At 34.5% G+C, this 18803-nt stretch overlaps 1 protein-coding gene across 3 annotated transcripts in view; it reads left to right on the top strand.

Annotated features, from left to right (window-relative positions):
• GRIA4 (glutamate ionotropic receptor AMPA type subunit 4) overlaps positions 1-18803 on the top strand; it is a 526394-nt gene that overhangs the window by 335779 nt on the left and 171812 nt on the right. For all 3 annotated transcript variants that reach the window (XM_068554257.1, XM_068554258.1, XM_068554259.1), the window contains exon 4: positions 15952-16136. In XM_068554257.1, coding sequence (XP_068410358.1) covers positions 15952-16136 — 185 coding nt within the window. The remainder of the gene's footprint in view (positions 1-15951; positions 16137-18803) is intronic.

Below are 18803 nucleotides of genomic sequence, written 5' to 3'. Positions count from 1 at the left end.
GCCCCCAAATCTCTCCTTCTGTCCCAGCTGATATCCCCAGTGGTGAGGTCTTCCCCAGATGTGGAAAACTCTCCTCACCTTCAGCTTCCTGCCAGGGACACAGGTCTCATCCCATTCCTCTCCTCTTCCTTTTCCCTTCTCCTTTCTTTCATCCTAACCAGTTACATGTGGATCTTTCTTGTCCTTTTAGGTGTCTGAGTTTCTCTGCTAGTGTTCAGCAGGTGCTTTGTGAGAATAGTTCCATTTGTAGATGTATTCTTGATGTGTTTGTAAGTAGAGATGAATTCCACATCCTCCTACTCCTCTGCCATCTTGAGGATCTATATGGTTGATTTTTTATTTTTGTTTTACTTTGTGCATATCTCTTGCTATCTCTTTCTTTCTCTCTATCTCTCTCTCACCAGATAGTTAGATAGATAGACAGTTACATAGATAGACAGAGATTTGTATGAATTACTTTTAGAAATAGGAAAACGTTAAATAGCTACAGTTGATAAAAACCCATGGAAACATTTAAAATTTTCTTCCAGTATCAGAAAGTTGCAAAGGTGTACGTACTTGAGCACAGTCTTTCTTCTAAATTTTGTGCTGATTTGCCATCTGAGATATTTTTGAGTGACAGCAGAAACGTTTCGATCACCTGATCAAGGCTTATATTCAAGAAAGACCCAAGAAAGTTCCTGTCATGGAAGAGAAGTTAACTCATCTCACACTTTACCTGCTCTCAGCTCTAACAGTGTGTTAAAACTGAGATTAGAGCCTTTTGAGGCAAAAGAAAGACAAATACGCAAAAGCACATTTATTTTATATGATTAAATCTCTCAAATGACACATTTGGTTTATTTTCAAGTTTAAGATATTCTTTGTTCATTTACATTTACATTATTTAGGAGCCTTTAAAATTTTTAGACTGATGCTTGAATGTAAAGACCTAAGTAAATGTGTGCGTGCGCACACATACACACGCACACACCCACACACAAAGAAAAGAGTAATCAGTTTGATTTTATGTGCAGTTTTAAATGTACATGGAAGGATTTTTGCCAGAAAGAGAACACTCCAATACTATTTGGTTTCTGTTTATAAAAGCCAAAAAGCTATATTGCAATTTAGTAATTACATATTTATTGAAAACAAAAATGATTTGTAACATTTTAGCCTGTTTTTTATTCCTCACCAATTTATCAATGAACATAGATTTGATCTGAATTACATTTTAAAATGAAAAATTATGTTGTTGTTTATAATAAGAAAAAAAGTTGAAATAACCTAAATGTTAAATAAAATTTGACACACCATGCGATAGCATACTCTGTTACCATTAATAATCATGATATAGTTCTATGTTTTTGACCTGAAAAGATACAAATGATCTATTACTAAAGAAAAATGAGGGTTACAAAAAAAGCACATGTATAGAAATGATATTCTTCCCTCCAGGACCATGCTGCACCAGTGATCATTTTGAATGACCAATATTACATGATTTGTTAAATATTTTGGATATCATGTCTATATGTATAGTAAATCATTTTGTAAAGTGAAATATAATTAGTGTAAATAATCTTAAGTGTAGTAAGATGAAATGATAGATAAAGAAGGGAAGGAGGGATAGATGGATGGGGAGAAACAGAAAGAAATAGAGGAGAAAGAAAATGAGAAGAATGGGAGAGAGAAAGAAAGAGAGACTTCTGGATCCTCATTTTATGTGTAATATTTCATAGTCTCTAGTCTTCAGCTACTGGTTTTGCCACTGACTTCTTAAGAGGTGTCTAGTATCTCCTCTACCTAAGACTCAGTTCCCTTATTTATAAAATAAGAGTTTTCTTCTCTCTTTAAAAATTTATGATTGCTAAATATGAAAATAGCGCTCAGCCGCATTCAGTAACTACTCAGCCATATTCAATAATTTTAAATTATTTTCCTACAGGCCTCCAACATTTACAAACACACCTTCCCATTCCCTACCTGGGCCACTTGTGATCATTAGCTTACATTTGGTAGCATAATAATAGTTGCTTTGCATTTAGTGCAATAATATTTGAAACATGGCATCATAATACAATAAAAGTATACTCATCAGAGAAAGATATACCATGATTTTAGTGTTCAGTCTTATCTTTCTTGGATCCAAAGCAAAACAGGAGACATGTTTGGCTAAATTTTTATTCATACTGTTTTACAAAAGGATCTAGATTAGGAGGATCTAGATTCGAATCTTGATTTAGAGAGGCAAACTCTTTCCTCATTTGCATTATAAAAGGAATTTATCAAGGTTCTTTCTTCTACAAGGGCCATTATGAATGCTTTATTACCTTGCGAAATATCTGATGCTGAGGTCCAAATAAATAAGTAGAATATAAAGATTCATATCTGATAATTACATCCTTGGTGAACAGCATATTCTTTAGATCACTTTCTTCAAATAGTAACTGCTAGCTGGAATTTTATAACAGGAATATGAGACAGTGATATGCAGGAAAGTATACTAATTTAGAAGTCAGGAGACCTCTGTTTTGGTGTCTACCATACCTAGCACTTACATCTTGGTAAGTCATTTCTTTGGGGGGTGGGGGCATTCATTCCCTCAGGTTCAAGAATTTGGACTACATTATCCCTAAAGTCTCTTTGGGTTGCAAATAGTCAATGAGATCTTAGATTTGCTAGGGGAGCAGAATTGCATTCCCAATTGCAGAGACAGTCTATATACTTTATGTAAAAGATATACAGATGGCAAAAATCAACATTCTGTTACAAAATTCAGAATTCAACTTATACTCTCTTCTGGACCCAAGACCACCCCACATCTACAAAGAGGTGAGTCCCAGGATAAAATAAAAGTATTTTTTGAACTCTAGAGTTTTTCAATTTGATTAAAAAAAAACAAAAAACAAAAACTTTTTTCCCAGATTGTACTGAAATAGTGCAATTTACAAAAATTGCTAGAATTATCAAGGAGGTATCATAAAATGCAACCCATGTTTAAAGAAGTCAGCATTATTTGAGGAAATATTGCATATAGACTCATTTAATTCTAAGTATCTATCTGCAAATGGGCATAATTTCAGAAATGGACTATAATATATTTTCACAAACCCCAGCACTAAAAGCTTTTTAAAACAAAGACAATAGTTGAGTTCAAGTATTATCTTTTTTTTTTTTGGCTGCGTTGGGTCTTCCTTGCTGTGTGCGGGGATTCTCTAGTTGTGGCAAGCAGGGGTTACTCTTTGTTGCAGTGTGCAGGCTTCTTGTTGTGGAGGCTTCTCTTGTTGTGGAGCACAGGCTCTAAGCACATGGTCTTCAGTAGTTGGAGCACGCCACTCAGTAGTTGCAGCATGTGGGCCCCTAGAGTGCACGGGCTTCAGTAGTTGTGGCACTCAGGCTCAGTAGTTGTTATGCACGGGCTTAGTTGCTCTGTGGCACGTGGGTTCTTCCTGGACCAGGGACCAAACCTGTGTCCCCTGCATTGGCAGGCGGATTCTTAACCACTGTGCCACCAGGGAAGTCCAAGTATTATAATTACATTAATAACATTATGAGCCTTGAGGGAACACTTGGTGTTTAAAATAGTCAGAATATAGTATAATTCAAATTTTACATTTTAAAAACACATAATGAAGAAATTTGTACCAACTTTATGAATTAATTCATCAGATGCTTTACAATAACTAAACTAATAAAAATCAAATTCACTAACAATTAATTTGATAGTGACTTATTAGTTTCATCAAAATGAACCTTGAAAACCTTGAGTTTCAGTCAAGATGTCAGTGGTACATAGACACTCTATAGATTGTTGATTCAGAAAGCAAAGCAGACACTGATTTACTGACTTATTGCCATATTGCAAATAGCTGATTGAACAAATGAATAGCTTGATCTGACTTTTCATCCTGATTATACAAACTTGGCTCAAATTTGTTACAGTAATAAAAGTGTATACAATTGTTTCTAAATCCATTACAATTTTCAGGCAACCTTATTCTAATTAAAAATAAAAGTACTTTTTGGTTTTACTATCTTAATACCTATTCAAATAAATCGCCTACATTAATCCCTCTGTCAGCAAAAGCCATCCCATACTGTGATTCAAGTATAACTTTTGAAATACTGCTGTAGGGTTTTGTGACTCCTTCTAGAAGGGAAGAACTTGGGCAAGCATGTAGATCGATCTAAACAGTAATTCAAAAGCTTTTTCACCAGAGTTTACCTAATTCTATGATTTAATGTTTGATATCCTTACAGAGAGAAAGCAGTTGATGGTATGTCCTGAGCAGTGCAGGGACGACATCATTAACCAAACTTGACCACAGGACAGCATTCACAGGCTATTGTCAACGAAGAAACTTTGTGTTATTGTAATCTTTTCAGTGGTTGTAACATTTGGATCAGATCTGCCAGAAATTCTTGGGGAGCCGGTACTGAAGGGAAGGTGCTTCATTTCTCTGTGAACCTGGAATTAAAGCAGCAAGCATATCCCCAGCATGAATAGAGGACACAGCACTCCTTGGAAATATCCATGGTACCTAGGAGTGCTTCACAGTCAGGGATATTTCTGTGGCAGAAATTAATTCTTAATAGGGGAATAAAATTAACCCAAACAGAATAGAGTTAAGTGTTTGTTGTATTACAGACCATATCATAGAGGAGAATAAAAGGCAGACTTTAATATCAGACAGAATGAGGCTCTACCAATCAATAGCTAAGTAGTTTTGGCCAAGAATTTAACTATCATCAGTTTTCTTTATACAAAATGAAGACAATAAAACCATCCCCATGCCCATAAAGCAATTACTACAGTCTATTATGGACTGTGTAGACCGTCAATGATTGTTAGTTATTTTTATTATTATCTTTATTATTATTAAGCTTGATCAAATGAGGGAGGGGTTATATAAAAAGGCAGGATTTTTACCCTGCCATTCAATTCAATATAACTCATACTGACCATATTCTTTCCTTTGTGTGAAAAAAAAAAAAAAAAAACTAGAGAAACAAAAATGAATAAGAACTCATCTCATACTTAAAGAGAACTAGACAGGTAAACTAGAAATTGCAATTATTGTAATTCAAACCCTTGAGATAAATAACTGTGACTCACTGTATACTTAGTACTTTCAAAAGTAGTATATAGTACTTACTTGATAAAAAATTTAATTCAGTGAGACATAAGGTATAATTATTGTACAGATAGCTAGGGAAATATAAAGGAAAAAGACAACAACTCAATATAAGAAGGTCAGAGAAGTCTAAAATGGTCTAGAGCTAAAGCTGAGGCTTAAAGTAGGATTAGAAATTGCAAGTGAGGATAAAGAATACAGACTCTCCTAGCACAAGGAACTGCCATTGCAACGCATTAAGGCAAGAGAGAACCTGGTTTATTCAGCAATCTACCAATCTTTAGTATTACTTGAGTGATGCATACCTAAGAAAGATTGGTTTGGAAAGATAAGCACCCCTCCCACTGTCATCTCCAGTCATTTCTGTCCTGTTCTTCCTTCATTTTTCCTCATAGCATTTACCACCTATTGTCATTATACTATAAATGTATTTGTATATTTGTTTGTCTGGCTCAGCCACTGGAGTGTAAACTTCATGAAGATAGGCATCTTTTACTGTTTTTTTTTATTTCTATACCTGCAGCCTCTAGAGCAATGGCCTGACATATAGTAGACCCTCAGTAAATATTCATTGAATGAAAAATGAAAGAATAAGTAGGGATTTGCTTATTAAAGACCTTAAATATAATATTTAGGAAGAAATATCAGGATTGACTTGGTATAAGGGTAGAGAAGAGTGCCAAGTCTGAGAGTATCTCCTGGGTTTCTGACTAAAGTGACTGAGCAAATGGCTAATAACCAAATATGGATTCAAGAGTAAGAGTTAAGTGTTTGTTTTCATGTTTGTGATGGTGTGGGATGTTGAGTCATACATTATGATTCTCCCAGAGTTGTAGTGAGGAATTCCCTCACCTATCAAGAATTCACAAAGTATTTCCCTCAAATGTACAACAGCATTCTACATTCATTCTACCATAAGGAATGAAGCTGATGTTTATTAACAGCTATAGAGCAAACTATTATAACTAATAAAATCCTACATTATCATCTTCATTGCATGGAAGTCAAAAGTGGACAATTAAGAAATTCAAATAACCTGCCTCAGAACCATATAGTTGAAATGAGAAAAACAATTTTTGCAGTTGAACGTAACTGAGTCTACCACTGAACCCATCATTTGTCACCTGGCATGCTGTTGAAGAAGTTTCTCTTTATTTAGATTATAAACTCAGCATCATTTCCCTACTAAAGAAATTTAATAGTGAGTAATTAAGTGTATTCATGCTCATGGTCCCTGCCATGAGTTTACAATTACTTCTTGGAACTGAGCTAGCCTCAGTGGGATATAAAAATTAGGCTAATCATATGGTGAATACTTACTTCATCCTGTGCTGTCCCTACTAGAAACAGAAATTGTCTCACTAATTGTATGCAAATCCTTTCACCAGAATCATCACAGAAAATTATGTATTGCTACTCCTTTTCTAAAGAGAAGACAAAAGTAACATTTTAAAATATCACTTTCAAATCAACAAAAATGAATTGTTTTGGCTTTGTGTGTAAAAGCCAGATCAAAATTAATATTATTTACAGTACACAATTTGGAATTAAATCTAATAAACTGATATTTAATATGTTGTGAAACACTTCTGTATGTTTTGTTGCTAGTGACGTTTTCATGATTAATTAAGGAGATATATTGGCTTCAAACTTCAACATAGTGTATTGATGAATAAATTAATTGCTGTTTTAAGAACCAGAATTCTATGTAGAGCATTGGCTCTCCTGCATCCTTAACCAATGAACCAACTTTTCAGGGTTAGCTGAGGATTTGTTTTTATGAACCAAAAGTATGCCTGTTTTTATCATTCAGAATATAACCCTTTCTAAAATGGATTTCACAATTCCTTTAATTCTATGTTTTTTGAGACTTATTTTAGCCTTTATTAATGACTCAAGAAGGTTGCTATGAAGACTGATCATGATAACTTTAGAGCAATTTCCAGGGATAACCTAAGGACTTGCTGTGGTGTGCAGGGCTCTTGGCTCATACCACTCGTGATCTCCCTCTGCCCCAGTTTGGGAGTTTTTGCGTTTACTTGTCACATTCTTTTGGGGTCTAACTATATAAACTAAGTCATTTTCATATCACTTTAATTCCACTGAATATTATTTATTATAGATTCAGAAATTAGATTGAACCATAAGACATTTGCCGAAATTTGAATATTTTAGACTAACAGAAATGGCAACTTCTTATGGTTCCACCTGATATAATAAAAAATCTCCTGACTCTTACATAGATAAATACAGAATGAGGGAAAATGTATAGAATATAGAGAAAAGCAAGCAACTGACGTTCTCCTTTCAATCTATTTTTTTTCAGAACCTATCTAGATTAGAAGAGTTATTGCATTACACCTATATTAATTTTAGTAGCCTCCTATTTGGGCTATCTTTCTCTCTTCTCTTTCTACTTATATCCTTCATTTCCTCTAATATTATAAATTCTAATATACTGAAAGCAATTTTATAAATCTGTCTCCTCTCTGCTCCAAAATCTCCAGTTTCCCTGTTGACAATGGAGTAAAATTTAACTTTTAGTAGTTTATTATTCAGAAGTTTCACTGAGTGCTTTTTAGTTGCCAGGCACTCTTCTAGCACTGTGAACAAAACAAAATCTGCCTTCATGAGCTTATATTCTAGTGGGGGAAATAAATAATAAACAAGGCTAACTGAAAAAAGTATATAGTATGTTAGATGGTGATGTTAGGGAAAAATAAAGCAAAAAAGGGCAATAGGAAATCTCAGGACAAAAGTTTGGAGAAAGTAGCCTAGGATGGGCCCACTGAAGAGAGAGCATTTGGGTAAAGACCTAGAGGAAATGAAAGGATAATCCTTGCAGACCCACATTGGAGAGAGCACACGAGGGCAAAAGCCTGAGTTAGAGTATAACCTGGCAGGTTATTGCAACTGCAAAGAGGCAAGTTTGCTACTGATGTCTGAGAACGAGAGTAGATGAGGTCAGAGATGTGCGGCTATGCAGGCTACTGTAAAGAATCAGTGAGAAGCTTTGGGCTGTGAGTGATATGATCTGGCTTGCTTGCTATGACTAGTCTGAAGGAGGCAAAGGCCGAGCAAGGGGACTTGTAAGGAGATAATTGTAATAACCCAGACAAGAGGTGATGTGGCTTGGACCTAGATGTTGGCAGTGGCTATAGGGAGAAATGGTCAGATTCTTGATATATTTTAAAGATAGCACTGACAGAATATGCTAAAATATGAGATGTGTTTGTGAACGAGAAGAGTTGATGATGACTGTTATTTAAAGACCTTCACAACACAGCCTCAACCTTCCTTTCTAGTTTTATCTCCTGCTTTCCCTGTTCACTAAAGAGTGGTGGAAAAGTCCCTACAAGTGAAAATGGAAAGCCTGAGTTCAAACTGTGGCTCTGCCACTTATTAGGGTAATGATTTGACATAAATCACATAATCTATCTTTATCTCTATATCTTCACTTATAAGGTGGGGATAATAATACCTACTTCACAGGGCTCTTAGGTGATTCAACTGTATTGTAAAATGATAATAAAGCGTAATATAGTTTATGAATCCAGTACTCCAGAAAACTAGTCTATTAACTATTAATAATTTATTAAGCATTCTTTAAGCTTCCACCGCTCTGTCTTTGCCTTATGCTGCAGTAACTCCTTCCTCTTCACCATCTCCACCCATTAAACCCTCCCTGTCCTTTAAGGACCAAATCATAGTACAGGTCATTCTCTCTGCAGTGAAATTCTCTCTGAGGGGCACTATTCCTCCTCTCAATTCAACACTTTGCTTTCCCAAAGTGTTGGCATATAACTTTAACATGAAAATTAGGTCTTAAGTACTTTAAGTGTTTAATATGAGACAAACATTATTTTGGTGACTGTTAAGTCATACATCTATATTTTAATCTCCTTATAAAGATATAATGGTTGTATTTTATGCAAGTTTGAATTGTGAACTTTATATATTGTGATATTAAAAAATAAGTAAAATCAGAATTGTGAATTTTATGTAGTGTGCTATAAAAAGTAGATAAAATCTCAATTGATGAGCAAAATAGTAACTATATAAATTATGCTAGATATCTATTTCTTTAGGAAATTGGTCTTTAGTCATTTGGCTTTAAAATTACACAAATTTTTCAAGAATGCTTTTCTTGCATAAAAAGAGATTCCCTTATATTATAAAAAGATATTGATAAATATCCATAGTGCTGAGGAGATAAAAAATGCTAGAGACAAGCTTGAAAAAATATCCAATTATTCTTAGGGAATATTCAAAATCTACAGAGATGGTCTCTAGAAAAATTGATGTGTATAGCAAGAGAGAAAAGTGAGTTTCTCAAACTTGTGTCAGAATTTAGCATACTGCTTTGGGTGATGAAGGAGGTGACTGCAAAGACCATATCATTAGAAGTTACTTGACATCTGAAATCCAGATAGAAAAATATTCGCTTCTTCAGGAGATCAAAAAGACCTAAGAGTTTCTTCCAAAAACAAATAAAATGAGCACCAGAAGAACAGATTGTCATTATGCTCAAATCTTCCTTCTCCTTATTCCTTATGTTTCAACAGTAACCAAGTTGCTTTATTCTGCCACTTTAATATAGAAATTACTCTCCTTCCTTATTATCTCTCACCTGGATTACTTCGATATGGCCTCCCAACTGGTTTTCCTGTTTTTTGTGTTACCTTCATCCATTGTATCCTTCACACCTTAGCTAAACGATCCCTCTAAAACACATGCAGTTCTGTCAGTCTCTTCTTAAAGTCCCTGAGGAGTAAAGGCCAAATTTTATAATATGGTAGAGAAGGCCCTTATGAGACGTCCCTTGCTTGTTGCCTCTCCAGCCTTTGAAGTTCTTCCCACAGTCCACACCAATTTTCCACACACCCTCCTTGTTCTTCCAAACACACAACATAATCTGAAGTATTTGAAGTTCCTGAATGTGACCTGCCATGCTTCTTCTGATCCTCTTGACATCCTAATTCCTCTCTATGAAATTCCCATTAATTTATTTCTGTGTTCAGACAACTCTTTGCTGAGCATCTACTGAGAACCACTAGACTAAATACTGAGCACGGAAATACTCACTACTTTCATGGAGCCTACAGTATGGGAGTGGGGGGAGGAGAGGGAAGACACTAATCAGGTCATCATTCAAAATATATGGTTAGAAACTGGTAAAAAAAAATCTCTGAAAGAAATATACAGAAAGCTACAAGAGATTATATGAGGGAGAAGTGATCTAGTTAGAAGGTAAGTGATGTCTAAGGTGAGGTCTGAAAAATGAATAGAAGGCAAAAGTGGAAGGAAATAGTCTTTTAAAGGGAGCACTAGCATTGTGCAAAGGCAATGAGGTGGAGATGCATGCTACCTTTTAAAACATCTGAGAAGGACAATGTTGCTAGAGGTTAGAAAACAAGAATAGTAGTGGTACAAAATGAGACTAGAAAGAGAGGGAGGAGACAAGTATGACCAGATTTTGGCATGTATCATAAAAGAATAGGAAAACATTGAAAGCTTTATTCAAGGAAGTACCATAGACTTTCCAGACAGAAACAAACTAGACAAAGATTAGTCTAGTTGCCATGTAAACAAGTGAAATAAAATTCTCCAGTGGTCTAGTTCTAGAAAAGCCCAAGAGAAATAAGAAAATAACGTATGCCTGGGAGGAGGAGTTTAGTGCCTTCAACCTGTGGCAAATAGTTGAAAATATTTGCTATATGCCTGTATAAATAAGGATTAGGTTCAGTTGCAACTGACAGAAAACTTTAAAGTTTTAAATTATCAAATTCCTCTGTATGATATCTCTGAATTAAATATGGACACTACAATGTAGTGGTCAAGAGACAATAAATGTTATTGTCAGAAAATACAAGAGGACTTAGGGAAAATCTAAGACCCAAAATAGCCATCTTTGAAGAAGGATTTTCTATTTTTACTCTTGATTTTTTGTAGAAAAGGGAAAACTCAAGACATTCCATCTTACCTCAGGTTTACATGTATGGCTTCAAACTGGTAAGTTGGCAGTTCTTTGCTTATTTTCACTATGCCCTTCTTGAACTATGGCATAAATAAATGCTATAGTCACAGCTGCAGATAATTTTAACCAAGCTACAATGTTGGTTACTCCTTCTGTGTTCTGAGATCTTAGAGTTCAGACTGTAGCCTTTGAACATGTTATTTCAGTACCTAAGCTGCTTTGGAAAGAGTCCAAACCAAATGGTTACTAAATCGGCTCTGTAGTGCCATCATGATGGCATTAAATGCCGTGAGGATTACAGAATCGTATTCCTCTCTATGACTGAGATTAAAACACAGTATAAAGTAGACTTTCAGATATACACACCTTTCTCTTGGAATATACCAGCTTTGGATGCCAGTAATTATGCCAGATGAGAGAAATTGGGTAGTAGTGGGTATCTGCATAGCAATCTATAAAATTAATGAAAGAGGGTTTAATTTGAGTAGGTACAAACTGCTGCTGTATCCCTTTGTCACTTCTTTTTAACCTCAACGATGCCACATGGGACAGACCCAGTCCTCTCCTTCCCAAATGAGTTCCCATGGCCTCAATGTTTCTCTATCTCATACTTATAAAGGCATATCCTTCATCTCATTAAATTAATTATTCTGATGATATTCCTCTTAATTTCTATATTTTCACTTCTCATTTTCTCCTCAATTTCTTACTTCTCTGAAATATGACTCCTATATTCAGCATTCCATTGATGCTACTCCTGTTGTGTGCACCAGTGACCTCCTAATTAAAAAGCACTTTTCTATCCTTATCAAAGAGAAGGGTTTTTTAATAGCATACAGATAACTCTCTCCTTTTTGAAATTATGTCCACTCTGACATAAATATTTCCTGACTCTCCTCCTGCCCCTCCATGTGCAGATAGTTGAATCAAATAACTCTTTCAAAAGAGAACATCAAATAAAGAAGCCCAGATTGTGTTGCTAGCAGCCGAATATCTGGATGGTACTACTCACCCAAAATAGGTCATTATTCATGGGTGATATAAAAAGTGTTGATGTGTAAGTATACAGTAGCTCAAGACTGCTTAAATCACTATGATTCTATTTAGCATAATTAGTAATATCATTACATAACATTTTAAAAATATTTGTATGTGTAATTGATAGTGTTCTTTAATAACCATGGAAAAGCCTTTAATCGTTTATTTTAATCCAACAATGTGATCTTGTCCATCATACATTTTCACTACCATTCTAATAAAATTATTTTGGGTCTTTTGAAGTTACTTATACAATACAGTGTAATTTGCATAATAGTTACTTAAATATCAGTTTTGCTAGATCCTTGTCAAGACAAGAATCATAACTTTGTTTATCCTGGCATACCTTAAAGAATCTTGAATGTCTTGGTTTTCAATAAATTATATTAGATTAAAATGTTAGACAGCTTTTAAATGAAAGCAAGACTTGAAAATTCTTTACAGTAGTGAACTCCCCATTACTCTTGTGATATTCACCTAAAACTGTAGCATTCATTTTCTGACCAACAATATTGCACTACAGATTTTCTAAGAACTAGGAGATACAAATCGTAGGCAGTTGTAGAATTAGTATGACTTGACTTGTGATTTTCTAGTTTATATAACAGCTAAGTTACACAATCATAGATTCAACAGCAGTATTTTCTCTGAATTACAATATATTACCAACTATCTTGGCAAATAAATAAGACAGGCACATCTGAGTTGCAATGAATAAGATAGGATATTAAAATCAAACACAGCTTGTAAAAGAACTCAAATTTTCAACTGGGCTCTGAAACTATAACTGTGTGTCCTTTGCATTAAAAAGATGCCATTTATTTCTGACTATGATTAATGGTTCTTTTTAGGCAGCCAACTTTCTTTGCCATTTAACAAAGATTGTGTCCTAGGGTTTTGTTTTATTTTAATTCTAGTGTCACGTCTAAATCTGAAAAATCAGATAACAAAATGTTGAATTTGAATTATAATTTTGTTTTATTAGTGTGAATCATTCAATATCTGTTATGCAACTGGGAACATATATAAATTTCATCAGAAGATGTGTGGCTCTATATTCTGTAAAATTCCTGTAGGCAGGAAAATAACAGCCTAGCACTGACATGAATCCTGATATCCACATGACGTGATGATAACGAACAAAGGCAGTATCTAAAGAACAGTGCCAAGCTGTGAATTGGTCACAGGGATGATGTGTATGGACATAGTTATTATTTTTACAACATGCAAGAAAATCAAACAAAAAGTTTTAAAATTATTTTGGTACTACAGTAAATAAAAGGAGAAAAGGGAAAATAAGATGTCAATTGGTATTTTTAAAAAGAACATGTTCATAGGTGTCAAAAACGAATGAAAGAACATTATTCACTCAGAGAGCAACTCCCAGTAACAGGATAAATGAGGCATGAACGTGTACATTAATGTTGTCTAACCCAAGTTTGTGTGCTAGATGCATAGTGAGGCCAAACAAACAAAAACGTCGGAGTTTGGATCAGAGAAAGGTTTACTGATCTAGAGGGTGCTGCTCTCCAGAGAAGATGGGAGATGTAGGTTTGTCTCAGATCCATCTTGCTGGTTGGCCAGGGTGCAAGGGTTTTAAAAGCAAAAAGGGTAAAAGGGGAGGGGGCTTTGTAATTTCAGCTTCCCATAGATCTCAGTTGCAGACTTCCTGCCACTGTCTTATGACTTGATGTGTCATTGGTGATTTTGATTGATTGTTCCTGCAAAGCAAATTAGTAAATCATGGTCTTGTGATCCTTTAACTTCTTTCTAGGAGAGAGCAAAAACAATAGTTGAGACATTTTATTATTTACTTAGAGCATTATGTGATGGTCAAGAATTTCATTTCCCAGTTGGCCCCTGATGTTTTTTCTGTTAAGACCTTTTGGGCTTTGTGTTTTCTCCAAGACCATTTGAGTTTGCTTCACCTTTGTTTCTGTGTTCCCTCACTTCCCTAATTAGTAACTGATGCTCTTTGGAACTCAGGGAAAGCCTAGAAGACTAAAGCCTTTCTCTAAAAACAAGAAATGGGGGACACCGAGGGACTTTTGAACCCAGGAGGACCCCTCAGAGTCCTGCTTGATTTCATTAAGACAGGATGCAGACCATCATGTTACATATGCATATAATAGGAAACAAGGGAAAGAGTACTGGATTTGGGGCAGGGATAGGGGGAATCTAGGTAAGATTTGAAAAGATAATTACAGGCATACATTACAAAAGGAAAGACTAAATGAAGCAATAGATATACTAGAATAATTATATAGTAATTAACATGCCCTCTTTCTTCCTCTTTAGGGAATTTTTTTCATTTTGATAAAAATTAATCCTGACTGCCACAGTATTTCATTTGGCAGGATATCAGGTAATTTATATTTCAAATATGACCTCATCATCAGTTCTATCTGTTGATATTAAATGAACATCCGTAATGTTTGAAACTCTGACTTGTAGAAAACATACCTAAAAATAAAAATCCTTGAATCTGAGAGACTCACATACCAAACAGAAAACTGAATAAACGTGCTCTTATCTAGCAAATGCTTTGCATTCATTTTAAATCTTCACATTTAATCCACCCAGCTCTCCACTCTAAATCCAGGGACCAAGGGAGGGAGAAACTATAGGCAGCTGCTGCCATAGAATGAGCTCAAATAAGTGTTAGACCTTCTTAAAGAGGACTAGCATTTTTTTTATGCTAAGCCACAAGGGGAAAAAATAACAGGCTCTGATCCTAAACAACCTTTGTTTAAATGTTATACATAGATTCAAAGAATCTTTTTTCCTTTTTTTCACATTCCAACTCAAAACTGAGAGCTGGAAAAAGCAAGATTTCAAGACAATGTTGTCATGAAGAAATATTCTAAGTGCTGGGTTCATGAGTTTGCCCCTTCATCCTTAACCCAGATATTAAGACACATGACTTCCCTTCCACATGCAGAGAGATCTGAATGAAGAACAGGGTAAAGACCATTCCATTCCCTCTGGAAGTCTGTCTCCAGCTAATAAATGCTCCTTTTTCAGCAATCTTAAAGGCACCTTTTCAACCTTCAAGACCCAATTTAAGTTGTTTCTCCTCATGGCATTTTTCCTGGTCCCATTAAGGCAGATTTAACCAAACTTTCGCTTGGGCCAACACTTTCCCTTGAGTACGGATATCATTACACAATTGTAAACTAAGCTGCATTTGTTTATTTGAATGTCTGTTTTCTCTACTAGATTATGAGTTTGAGTGCCCATTGCATCACCTAGTTTTCATTCAATTCACCTCCAATCCACATCATTCCCCTACCAAGACAGGAAGAGTTAAATAATGCCTTCTCCATTTACAATAATGGGTCCTCAATAAATACTGTTGCAATGTTTATTTTATGACACAGTTGAACCCAAAAATGTTGTTACTACTTTGCTCAAGGGGAAAATCAATACAGTTGTTCAAAATTAATTCTGTCTAGTGAGTAAAATTAGCAAAAAGTTTATTAAATTGTTCTTGACTACAGGTGGTACTAGATTTTGTTTTTGGTTTATCTCATCAAAAATGTGTCTAAAGCAATGTAATTGTCTTTAGTAGAGGGATTTTGAGAGCTTACTCAAGGTATGATGTTGCTACTTCGTTCAAGCAATATTTTTAAGGAATGTTTTTGCCCTAAGTAAAGAAAGTAAAATTGAATGATTCAGAAATAAACACTCATGTTTTTAAACTTCTAATAATTCATTGTATATTTTGGAATATAAAAATATTGATGTAGACTCAGTGCCTGCATGTTATTTAAGGGCATGTTTTTAGTAACCCCTCTGGATTTTTTTCCCCACTAGGATACTCGATACTTCAAGCTATCATGGAAAAAGCAGGACAAAATGGTTGGCATGTCAGCGCTATATGTGTGGAAAATTTTAATGATGTCAGCTATAGGCAACTTCTAGAAGAGCTTGATAGAAGACAAGAGAAGAAATTTGTAATAGACTGTGAGATAGAGAGGCTTCAAAACATATTAGAACAGGTAAGTACTGGACTTTATGTTATTATTAACCTGGACCTTCTACAAAAATAGCTGACCTTTTTTGGCCCATCAATATCTTCTTCTAACCATTTAGCCTGAAGTGTGGAGTTTGGGAGTTTTCATTCCATGATTTATCTATCTCCAAGACTAAATCATAATCTTTTATCACCAAAGGCCATTGTGGTTCTCAATGAAGTTAGAAGTACTTTTCCTCACGCATTTTTAAGACATGCAGTAGAAAGGACTTTTTGTGACTCAAGAGCTCTTGACCTCCTATTTTCATAAGCATTAAGATTGAAGATTAATGCCATCTAAAATATTAGAAAATGTGACTCTGTACTTTTTATAACCTTTAGAGAAATAGCTCTGTGAGAAATATCAACATGAATTAATAAAGCAATGATATAAAAGAAAATTAAGTGGCACAGTGTATATAGCATATTTTCTTCTAGATGTTGTAAGTAAATACATTACCACCACAGTGAAGATGGTTTTCAAATCTCCTCACAATGGAGAATCCTTTAATAAAGCTTTCAGTAAGTATCTGTTGATTTGATTTGAAGCATACAGGAAAAGATAAAATTGAACTTTGTCAGTGTGTTATATGAAAGAAAAATATCATCAAATAATGGATAACACTTGCCTTGCCCCTAATCCTGCATATCATGATAAAGCTTTAAAGGCTGTATTTGGCCAAAATTGCAGTGAATGAATGCCATCTAGTGGTTTTATAAATGTTTGCTCATATTTATCTACAATATGTTAGGTTAGCTAGACAATAATGTAGCATGTTTTATTGGTTAGTTTGCTACATACAGTTTATTTGCATAACAATATGATTTGATTCGTAGTAATAACTTACCAATTTGGAGGTTTATTTATAAGAACAAGTTAAGTACTCAACTATACATACCAAAGCCAAATTATGTTTCAGAGATTTCTCCTTAATATCCAGGGATGCTGAACTAGATGCCGTAAGTTTTCTTCTTCAACTATAATTAGCATTTGTAAATGTTAACAGTAAAAAAGCATGTAGTATTTCTTTTAAAGTTCTCGTGAAGCCAGACTATACTGTAAGGAAAAATGACAGAGTACTCTCCTTCTGTTACCCTTTTATAGAAGAAGAAAAAAAAACATTTGATTGATGAATTGTGTTATTATTTAATTAGAAAATGTTAATTTTAACCTGTACATCACTCAGGTGTATTCCTCAGGGAATCCAAGAAATCATTAAGGTTGTGATTATGCAAGGTATATGAAACTTTTAGTCTGCATTTATGGAATCCAAGAAAAAACTCTCCTACTTTCTTAAGCAAGACCTGGTCACTTCAGCTCAGACTCCCATTCTCCCTCCCTCCCACTCTATCCCTATGTTGAGAGTTTGAGTTGTTTGACATGAACAACTGAAGCTTTGTAAATAACTCTTCATGAATCCCACAGAACAGTCAATTCTAACATCTTCCTGTCAGTGGGTGAGTAAGGCTCAGAAAGACCCTAACATAGCCAAAAATAAATAAATAAATAAATAAATTTAGAAAGACCCTCTAGTTGCTAAAAGACTTGTGCTTAAAAGACCACATCTGGAGAAGGCAATTGAGTGCCTAAAGCACATTGACCCATTTCAGAGGCTTAGCAGGTTTCTAAGAAGAAAATCAGCACACCCAGGTGCTATGGATAAACGTGTTGAATAAATAAGCCTTAAATAAGCTCTCACTAAGGGAACCAAGCATCTTACTTTTGTTATGATTTCAAAGAAATTATTTTTTTTCCAGTTTTATTGAGATATGATTAATATATAACATGGTGTAAGTTTAAGGAATACAACATTATAATTTGGTACACAAATATATTGTGAAATGACTACCATAGTAGGGCTAGCTAACACCTCCATCACTTCACATAATTACCGTTTCTTCTTAGGGGTGGGAACATTTAAGGTCTACTCTCTTAGCAACTTCTAAGTGTATAATACAGTACTGTTAACTATAGTCACCATGCTGCACATTAGATCCCCAGAGCTTAGAAAACTTGAGTGTTTACCATTACCATTTCTATTTTAATTTCTTCAGAATTCTAAAAGGTTTCTTTTCTATCATGACTGCATAGTAATAATGAGACTATTAATAGACTTTTGTCTCTTTAAAATGCGGCTCAAATATAAATCTCATAAATTGTAACAAAGTCTACTCTACTGTAAGAATATATTGTGTTCTTAATTGTCCTATAAAATTTCTCCCCAAGAAAAACTGTTTTCTCTTCTGAACATTTTTTAACTGTCTATATTTTAATTCCTGTAGCTTTAAGCAAAATCACTTTTAATGTTTCTTGACTCATCTAAAAACAAGAGCTAATCCAAACTTTGTCAGGAACTTGTACATTTACTTCAATAACTCTGTGTTTCAATATCCTCTTTAATAAAATGAAATAACAATAGAAAACAATTTCAGAGACTCAAACAAAGCATTTTTTAAAAAGTAAAATGCTAAGTAATCTTGATCAGAAAAATGTCTCTGATTTTTTTCTATTAAAGTATAGATGATTTTCAGGTGTACAACATAGTGAATCAATATTTTCATAGATTATATTCCATTTAGAGTTGTTATAAAATATTGGTTATATTCCCTGTACTGTACAACATGTCATTGAATCTCATTTATTCTATACATA

The sequence above is a fragment of the Eschrichtius robustus genome, chromosome 11 (genome assembly GCF_028021215.1).
Source record: "Eschrichtius robustus isolate mEscRob2 chromosome 11, mEscRob2.pri, whole genome shotgun sequence".
NCBI classification, from domain to species: Eukaryota; Metazoa; Chordata; class Mammalia; order Artiodactyla; family Eschrichtiidae; genus Eschrichtius; species Eschrichtius robustus.
The sequence above is the reverse complement of the archived record's forward strand: the minus strand, read 5'-3'. Positions and strand labels throughout refer to the sequence as shown.